Raw genomic sequence first — 8,503 nt, 5'->3', positions numbered from 1 at the left:
ACCTCAGTGTAGGGAGGGTAACCTCCGAGGTAAGAGGATGCCTGGCGGGGCCTGAGCCCAGCCATGGTTGCATTTATCAGGGTTCATGGGAGCTTGGAAGTCGGGTTAGCAGCGGCTGGGGTTCTCATCCTCCCTCATCCGCACCCACACAGGAGGCACAGACTGAGCACTTAGTAAAAGATTTCATTCAGTATGCCTTGTTTTTCTCCTAGAATCAAGGCCACAGCAGAGGGCTGGGGAGCGAGGGGGGGCTGTGTGTGTGTGTGTGCGTGTGTGTCTGTGTACGTGTGTACCTGCTTCCTCAGGCCAGTTGTTAGTTCTCCCGTAGTGGGTGCCGCAGGGAGCCACCCTCTCCTCCGCGGATGGGAAGAAGGAAGAGAGCCCCCTGCTGGGTGTAGCCAGTAAGTCCGACTCTACACAACGGGTTGTGTATGTCTGTAGAATTGGGGTGAAGCCCATCCAGTTTATCGCTCAGGGTGGTGGAATCAAACGAGCTGATTACAGGGAGAAGCCTTGTAATTTTCTCCAGCCAGTCTGGGGACATCGGTCAAATTGCCACCTGTTTGAGGTCAAGCCCAAGCTCCCGCATATCCCCAAGCATAGAGCTAATACTAAGCACTTTCCCTGCCCTGGGTGGGAGACAGCGGGGACACCGCCTCGCCAAGCAGCACCATTGCAGAGGCCCGTCACCTGGGGCCTCCCAAGGCCAGCTCCTGCTGAGTCCCGGACGAGGCACGCTGCCGGGTGGGCGCCAGACAGACGTGCGTCTCTGCGACGCTGCGTTTGTCCAGGCCTCTCGTGAGGGGCCGGCTGAGTTCCCTTCCCAGTCCTATCCCCGGCTCCAGCCTGGCGAGGTAGGGTCAGGAGTTCCCGACCAAAACCCGGGACGGGCCGAGTCCGAACGACCGGCTAGCCTTGCCTTCCAGACTCGGAACGGTCCCCAGCGCGCTGCGCTAGTCCGTGCCGTCCACCAGCTCGCACAGCATGTTCTCCAGGGCCGTGATGCGTCGCTCCTGGGCCTGCACCTGCTCGCGAAGGGCCTTGATCTCCTCCAGCAGCGCCTCCAGCGTGTGCTGCTGCTGGAGCGCGGAGGACAGAAGAGGCGGTGTCGGGCAGGGGGCGGTAGCGGGACTTGTAGAGTGGGCCTGGGGGGAGTGGGGCCCATCTTACCGACAAGGGGGCGTCACTGGCCGACTGGCTGCGGCGGGGGCTGGAGGGCGGTCGCGCGTCCAGGATGTTGCGTTTGGTGACCCGCAGCTCGCGATGCTTGGGGGGTACGTAACCGTCCCTCAGTGAAATGAGCACGGGTTCCGCGTCCTGACCCGACAGCCATTCGTCTGCCTCTAGGGCTGGCTCCAGGCCGGGCGTATCTGGGTATAGGTCATCCTGGAACAAGTCTGACTGTGGGGGTTGAAGGGACAGGAGGACAATTGTTAGGGTGCCGGGCCTGCTCCGCTCCGAGCCCTCTCCAACCCCTTTCCCGGCTCCTCACCTTGCGTGGTACAGTCATGATGATAGGTTCACACTTTCTTTCGTGCAACTTGTATAACCTATAAGGGAGTGAGGTTCAGCATTCCCCTCCCCCGCCAGTCTCCCACCCCCTTAACTTCTTCCACCTGGGACCAAGGGGTCAGGGGCCAACACTTGCTGCACGCCTCCCGTGCATTGCACTTTTAAACACATTGTTGTCCAGCTGGTAAAACACCTCGGATGGGGTGTTTTATCATTTTACAGACGAGGAAACTGAAGTTCAGAGACTGTCAAGCTAGTTAGTGCTGGGGCTGTCACTGGAAACAAGCCTGTTTGACCCTTTCCCCTGGACCCCACTCTTTTCTAAAGATTACACCACTGGGAAAGCACCGCGTCTTCCCTCATGGAAAATGGGGACAGAAGCAGGCAAGCAGGAAGGGTGAAGGCTGCTGACCGGGCGATCTCGCATTTGCTGACATCCAGTCCCCTCTTGGGCATGAAACCCATGCCCCTCTGCGGCTCCTTGCTGCTGAACGTGTTCAGGTAGTGCACAAAAGGTGCTTCCTCAGTAATCTCAAAGTACCGAATGCTGCTGTCGCCCTGCAAAACCAGCGGGTTCAGGGGCCACCCAGAGGCGCCCTGCACTTCTCCATCCCGCCTCCTGTTCTCCCCGCCAGGCCGCGAGCACCTTGCCGCACAGGTAGATGATGCTGGAGTCGGGATCGTAGAAGGGCAGTAGGACCCCGTTGCTTGTGTCCATCTCCTGCAGTGCCACTGGCTCCTCAAAGTTGTTCTGCCCGAGCACAGGAGGCGTGACCAGACCTGTCCTGCCTTCCATGCCGCTTCTGGATCCCCTGAAGCCCCTTCAGGCTTCCAGCCCGCCCGGAACCCCCATGCGTTCCCACTGCAGCTCTATGGAACCGCCCCAGGACACATCACTCCCAGTCTCCGCTCCTATGCCCCCTGCGCCGCTGCATGCAGTCACCGCAAACCACCCCCAGGGACTCGGCATCACCAGATGGAGGTGCCAGCGTGGGCTCCTTCAGGCGACGCAGCGAAACTGGGCAGAGGGATTGGTGTGGGGATAATAGGTGCTGCAAAGAGGGCAGCAGCTCCCGGCCCTGTCCAGGAGGGCATGCCCTGCGGATGGGGGGGGTGCCTGGTCCCTCTCCGGTGATGCCAGTCCCCGGGGCACACACCCCAAGCTTCTGGCTGCGTTACCGGGTCCCACAGGCCCAGCTCTCGCTGGCTCATGCGGGTGAAGCCCGTGGTGAAGATATGACCCTGGCGTGTGAAGACGGCCCGCATGGGCCTCATCCCCTCGTGGGCCGCAAACCTCTCCTGGGGGCAGGTAGGGGGAGACAGGGAGAGGCGTCACCTAGCTGCCTGCCCTGGGGAGCCTGGAGGGCCCGGCAACCAGTTTGCAGACTTGGGGGCGACAGCGGAGATAAAAGGGAGCCTAAGTACTCAGTTTCCTGGGGGCCCTGGCTGGTCCCAGGCCTGGGGAGCGTCTGGGCCCGGAGAGAGCAGGAGGCGCTCATCTCTCAGCAGATGCCGAGCATTTAAGCGCCTTCAGAGACTGATCCCTGGAGCAGGGGATGTTGCCAGCTCCCAGGGCACGCAGCGAGGCTGTTCCCAGACGGGAGCTCACCGCTCCACTTCAGCCGTCTTGGGCACGGGCCACAGCCTGGGAGGGCGCTCCAGGCTGACCCAACGAAGGAGCGAGCGCGCGAGCCCAGCGCGGCCTGGCCTACCGGGTCCCAGAGCGCGAGTTGCCGCTCACTCATCCTGCTGAAGCCGGTGCTGAGTAGCTTCCCGTCTGCGGTGAAGACGGCCCGCAGCGGGCGGGCGCCCTCGTGAGGCCGGGCTCGCTCCTGATCGCGGGGTTAGTGGGTTAGAGCTCCTGCCAGCCCGTCCCGCCCCAGCACACACTCGGCGCAGACATGCATGTGCCCCCGCATCCCGCGTTGGGCTGAGGCTGGTGAGGCAGGTGCAACCGCCCCCCACGGCACCCAGCTGGGACCAGCAAGGGTTGCCCCCTCTCCCCCTCCCAGCAGGTCAACTAGGGTGGGAAGGGGCCCACCGGAGAGCCAGTGTCAGGCCCCAGACCCTGAAAGATGGCGCTGGGTGCCGGCTGAGGAGAGGGGTCCCGGAGCTCAGGTTTCATGCAGGTTCTGGTGGGAGGATAGTTTGCAGCTTCTCCCCCTCTCAATCAGAAATCAAGGAGCCCTCTCTGAACTCCTGAGATGGAGAGGAAGAGGAGTGGAGCAGAGAATCGCAGGCTGGGGGCGTAGGGCAGGGAGCTGTGTTTGCAGACACGGAGGGAACTGGGGGGGGGGATGTAGGAGCGGGAGCACTGGTATCTGGGGCTGTGATGGGGGAGGTGAGCGCTGGGACCAGGGGCTCAGAGGATTGTGGGTACAGGGCCCTGACAGCTGGTCTCTGGGGCAGGGGCTGGGGAGTGACCAGGCCAGGCACTCACCGCCACCACCTGGCCCTTGCGGGGGTCGACAATGCGCAGGGTCTTGTCCTTGCAGGTGGTGGCTAGCAGGCTGCCATTGTTGTTCCAGCACACACTGTGGATGATGTCTGGGTGCATGTCGTCCAGACTCAGGAGCACCTCTCCAGTGCCCACGTTCCAGATGATGATCACATTGTCACCCCCTGCCCAGAGTGGCCAGGCACTGTCAGCTGGGCCTTGCCTTTGCCACCCCCACCCCCCAGATCTAGAGTAGGGACCCCCGTAGGCCCCCAGACCTGCACTGAGCAGGACATTCCGGGCAGTGGGGTGCCAGGAGAGGATGCCCACGCGCTTGGAGTGGCCTTCGAGCGTGATGATGGGTTCTGTGATGTTGCGCATAGGCGTATAGTCTGGAATCTGCCACACCTGGGTAGGAGGAAAAGGCCAAGGGTCAGTGGGATGAGGAGCCACTTTGTTCCTCTCCTCCTCCCTGACTTCTCCTCCCCAACCCTCCAACCCTACTGGCTTTCTTGAGTGGTGTCAAATGCAGGGCAAGATGTAGTGGTACCTGCCTGGGGCAGAAGCAGCTAGGAGCCAGGAGGGGGCACTGCCAGCTCTCCAGAGACCTCCCTAGTCACGCCATCAGGGAGACTTCGGAGCACTGCCCCACTGCTCTTCAGGCCCCAAGTTGGCCATGGCTATAATTAGTCCTAAGCAGTGCATCCTGGGAGGGGGTGGGCATGTAGCTAAAAATAGCCTGGGAACTGGGCAGGGCAGGGTCCTGGGACCCAGCACCTCCCTTACCACCTTCCCCAGCACAGGTGAGGCAACCCTCCCTGCTTCCCCTGCCCACTGCCCAGCAGCGTCCCATTGGCTCCTACCATGATGGTGGTGTCATCTGAGGCACTGGCGATGACGTTGTCATTGTGTGGGCACCAGTCAATGTCCAGCACAGGGGCCGTGTGCCCAGTGACCAGTGGGTAGTTCTTATCCACGCGCCCTGTCTGGCGGAGTCAGAGAGGGAGATGTGGGGCCACTCTCCTGGGGTTTTTTGAGGGGAATGAGGGGTGGGCAGCGGACCTGTTTACATCTCAGTTCTCTATCATCTATTTTCTCTTTGCAAATTCCTCTCTGCACCTCCAACCCATGCAGCCTACTTCCTGTACTTCATTGAAAGCAAACAGTTGAAGTCATTTAATATGAGGGAATCAGACACCAAGACACACAGAAAGATACTGGTAGAGTCAAGACTTGAACTCTTAGTCCAGTGCTCTTCCCAAACACCTACTTGGAGGAGGCTCTTCTTGAGCCCGTTCCCCCAGTGGGAAGCCCCTGGAGGAAGAGGTCAGGGTGAGATAATACACATTGCAGTGCCCAAGAGCCCTTTCCTAGCCGCCCTGGGCAGATGGCCACCTTGTCACTGGCTTTACCTTGGAACCACAAGCAGCAGGCACTCCTCTAACCTGAGCTGGGGCCCATCTATTTTTGGTCTTTATGGACTGTTTGTGGGGGCTCTGAGGCCTTTGCAGGGGCTGGCATTAGCTCAGCCCAGTAGGGGAGAGGGGTGGCTGTGTGGCATTGGAATGGCAGTTGTACTGGGGGAGGAGGCGGCTCCAGTTGAAATTTGAGCCCTGGGGATGGTGTCCTTGGATGGTGTCTGCATTGTCACGGAGTGAGTCACTGGCTATTGTCAGGCCTCTTTCTGACCCTGCCACCTGTGGGGCCTCCCCTAACAAGGTGTAAGGGGCAGAATCTTGCTCAAGGTCATGCCTTGGGGTGGCCATCCTGGGGGTGGAGATGGCTTAGGGGCTTGGAGGCTACTCAGCAAAGGTGGTGGTCATTGCGTGGCCCCCATCCTTGGGGTAGGGAGGGCTCTGGCCTTTTATGTGTCATGCCCCCCTGACCTTCGCTGTCATTCTACCTCATGCAAGCGTCAGAGTAAGGAGGTGGCCAGGGACTCTGGGTAGAGCCTGATCCTGTCCCCAGTGTGCCGGTCTGGAGTACGATTTAATCAAATGGTCACCCTGGGCTGGGAGACCCCACACCCAAAACATGAGGGGGTGTGGCATTAGGAGAGACAGGAAGAGTCTGGCCAGGCCCTGGCTCCACAGCTTCCCAACTATCTCCTTCACCTGCTCCTGGGAACAGGGTGCTGGGCTGTGAGTGGGTGCAGGCCAGTATGATTCTGCTGCTCTGGGAGGGATGAAGGGGCCTCCCAATGGGTCCCTGAGGGTTTGCGGAACAGAGAACAGTCAACCCTCCTGACAGAGGAAGGGAATTAGGTAAAAACAGAGGCTGCTGTAAGAAGTCCCCAGCTTCCTTCCCCTTATCCCTCACCTTGGCCAGAGGCAGGACGATGAAAGCACCTCCACCTCCAGCCTCCACAATAATGGCCAGGAATTTGGGGTTGACGGCACAGAAGGAGCTGTCCCACGTGACCTTGGACACACGGATGTCCTCGTACGCCTGGTCAGCCTTTGCTGCCTGTCCAAACACATGGCGGAACTTGCTCTGCCGAACCACGCGCCGGCTCATGGCTGGGGGCAGAGATGGAGGATCTCAGTGCCCAGAAATGCCTTTGGTCCTTAGTCCTGTGAGCTGTGGGAGGGAGGAAGAGTGTTTGGGGGTGGCAAGTGAGAAGGGATATCTGGCCAGGAGTTGGGTATAAGTTAATATAGAGTCTAGTCCTAGAAGCAAGGAGCTTTCTTCAAGGTGATTAAAGTGTGGGGAAGTTCTTTGCCACCTATAAAGTGCCGCTTAATGCAAGGGGCTAGGATTTGGGGCCTGACTTCTTAGAGCTCTGGACTGGGGTGGGGGGCAGTGGAGACTGACTAGGCCCAAGCGCTTCCTGGAAGCTGAAGTGGTTTGGGGAAGAGCCTTAATGCCAGGCTGCCCTCCCGCTGCCTTTTGTGAATGAGCATCTCGTCACAGAAGTGGTTTACCTCCCAGAGGCACCTTGTCCAGAATCAGAGGCTTTGGCCCTCAGATCTTGGCTCCAGGCCAGCTATGGGGCTAGTGCTGCAGCCCCCAAAGATCCTTAAACTCTGCATCTGGCATAGTTCAGGTAGATGGGGTTTTGCCTTTTTCAAAAAATTTGTCAAGGAGAAGTTCCTCCTGTCAGCTCACCTGAGTCCTTCCTGCTGTTTTCATCAATTTTCTCCCATGATGTTAGGGGGACACAGTGTAAGGTGGATCTCTCCTCCTTCCACTCCTCTCTGCACAGGCTTTGCCAAAAGGCCCTAACCAGGTATTCTGGCTTTTGACTCCCATACTTCGGGCCCGCTTCTCCTCTGGGATCTGTCTCCTCGTAACTCTCCTGGGGGTGGGGCCCTCCAGCCCCGGGGCCAGGGCCAGATTTGCGGGAGTGGGGAGGGCGAGGTGCCTTTTCTCTGGCCAGGGCCTGCATTATGCTCTTCCCCAGGGGCACACGGAGCTCTTCCAAAGCCTCAGCCACTGACGCCTGCCCCTCCCCAGTCCCGGGCATCTCTGTGCCCTTCACGACGCTTCTGCAGCCCCAGGCCTGAGGCCCGGCCTCCCCGCACCCTCCTTCAGCCTCCTGCCCCGGCACTGCGTTCTTCTGAGACATCGTGTCTGCACCCTGCGGGCGCGCCGGCCGCTCTCCGTCCAAATATAGGCACCAAGTCTGCTCCGCCCGGGACCGAATTTGGCGGCCGGGGGGAGGGGGCGCAGACCTGTGGCCCCTCCAGAGACCCCGCCCGCTCCGCTTTTTGCGGTGGCGGGCTGCGTGGGTGGGTACCTGGTCCGGAGCGGGCCGCGGGGCGCTCACGCCGGGACTCCTCTGCCGAGGGGGCTGCGGGCGCGCTGGGGCCGACGGGCGTGGGGCGCTGGAACTGTCTCTGTGGGCGTCCGCGGCGTCTGAAGCCCGGGTGTCCGGCTGCGCGCTCCGGCCGCTGCTTGCGGCTCTCCGGGCCGGGCGCCGCTGCAGTCCCAGCTGCCGCTGCCATCAACCTGCGGAGGCGGGGCCCAGGCGGGGGCGGAGCCAGAGCTGCCCCGCTCCCTCCAGCGGCGGGAAAGTCGAGCGCCGCGAGCTCCGCGAGGCCAGGCGGTGGGAAAAGCGTCAAAAGCAATCGTGCGTGCGCGCGGGCTGTGCGCGCCCCTTCCCTGCCCTCGACGCCTCGCGGGGGGGCTGGGGCGGTCCAGGTTCTCAGACCCAGAGCTGGGCTGTGGGAGAGGGAGCAGACGAGGGGGCGTGCTCCGCTTAGACCCGCCTGCAGCGCGAGATCAGGTGCCTTCGCGCCGCATTCCTGCGGCAATCGCACTCCCAATTTAGCCAGGCGGGTGGGGGGTGGGGGGTGGTGGTGGGGGGGAGCTGCGAGACTGCAAGTCCTGACCCTCTCGGGAGAGGTGCGGGAGGGGCGCTGGGGGAGAAAAGTGAACCCACCTCGACCCTCTTGTTAGAAGGGAAGCTGCTGGCGTTGGTTACTTGGCCAATCAAATTTTAGACGCCTAGCCCGACTCCTAAAGTCTTCTGGGCCTTGTTTGAATAGGTGTCCGACTCTGTTCCAGGGAAGACCCCGCCTACTCCCACTCCCCTCAGGACCCACGGATCTG

The 8,503-nt window shown here is 61.1% G+C and overlaps 1 protein-coding gene across 12 annotated transcripts; it reads right to left on the bottom strand.

Annotated features, from left to right (window-relative positions):
- Window positions 1-498: 498 nt before the first annotated feature.
- On the bottom strand, window positions 499-8,148 carry CORO6 (coronin 6). 12 transcript variants are annotated; one of them, XM_081027081.1, is made up of 12 exons: window positions 7,689-8,054; window positions 6,269-6,468; window positions 4,813-4,935; window positions 4,228-4,357; window positions 3,953-4,134; window positions 3,225-3,344; window positions 2,692-2,811; window positions 2,159-2,263; window positions 1,925-2,070; window positions 1,493-1,550; window positions 1,171-1,401; window positions 499-1,079 (listed from the first exon to the last, which is right to left on the bottom strand). In XM_081027081.1, the coding sequence occupies exons 1-12, from the start codon at window positions 7,894-7,896 to the stop codon at window positions 954-956; spliced, it is 1,749 nt and encodes a 582-aa protein (XP_080883207.1). In that variant the 5' UTR covers window positions 7,897-8,054; the 3' UTR covers window positions 499-953. The 12 variants fall into 12 exon arrangements, with proteins under 12 accessions (XP_080883207.1, XP_080883215.1, XP_080883216.1 ...); XM_081027089.1 differs by having other exon boundaries at window positions 6,269-6,529; window positions 7,689-7,910; XM_081027090.1 differs by having other exon boundaries at window positions 499-1,076; window positions 6,269-6,529; window positions 7,689-7,910.
- Between the last annotated feature and the right edge of the window lie 355 nt (window positions 8,149-8,503).

The sequence above is a fragment of the Rhinolophus hipposideros genome (genome assembly GCF_964194185.1).
Source record: "Rhinolophus hipposideros genome assembly, chromosome: 20".
NCBI classification, from domain to species: Eukaryota; Metazoa; Chordata; class Mammalia; order Chiroptera; family Rhinolophidae; genus Rhinolophus; species Rhinolophus hipposideros.
Note: the sequence above shows the minus strand (reverse complement) of the source record. Positions and strands in the feature narration are given on the sequence as shown.

Coding starts and splice junctions, on each gene's coding strand:
- CORO6 (XM_081027081.1), bottom strand. CDS start 7,896: ATGGCAGCGGCAGCTGGGACTGCAGCGGCGCCCGGCCCGGAGAGCCGC. Junction 4,358..4,812: donor CAGATGACACCACCATCATG/GTAGGAGCCAAT, acceptor CCTCCTACCCAG/GTGTGGCAGATTCCAGACTA. Junction 2,812..3,224: donor AACTCGCGCTCTGGGACCCG/GTAGGCCAGGCC, acceptor ACCTGCCCCCAG/GAGAGGTTTGCGGCCCACGA.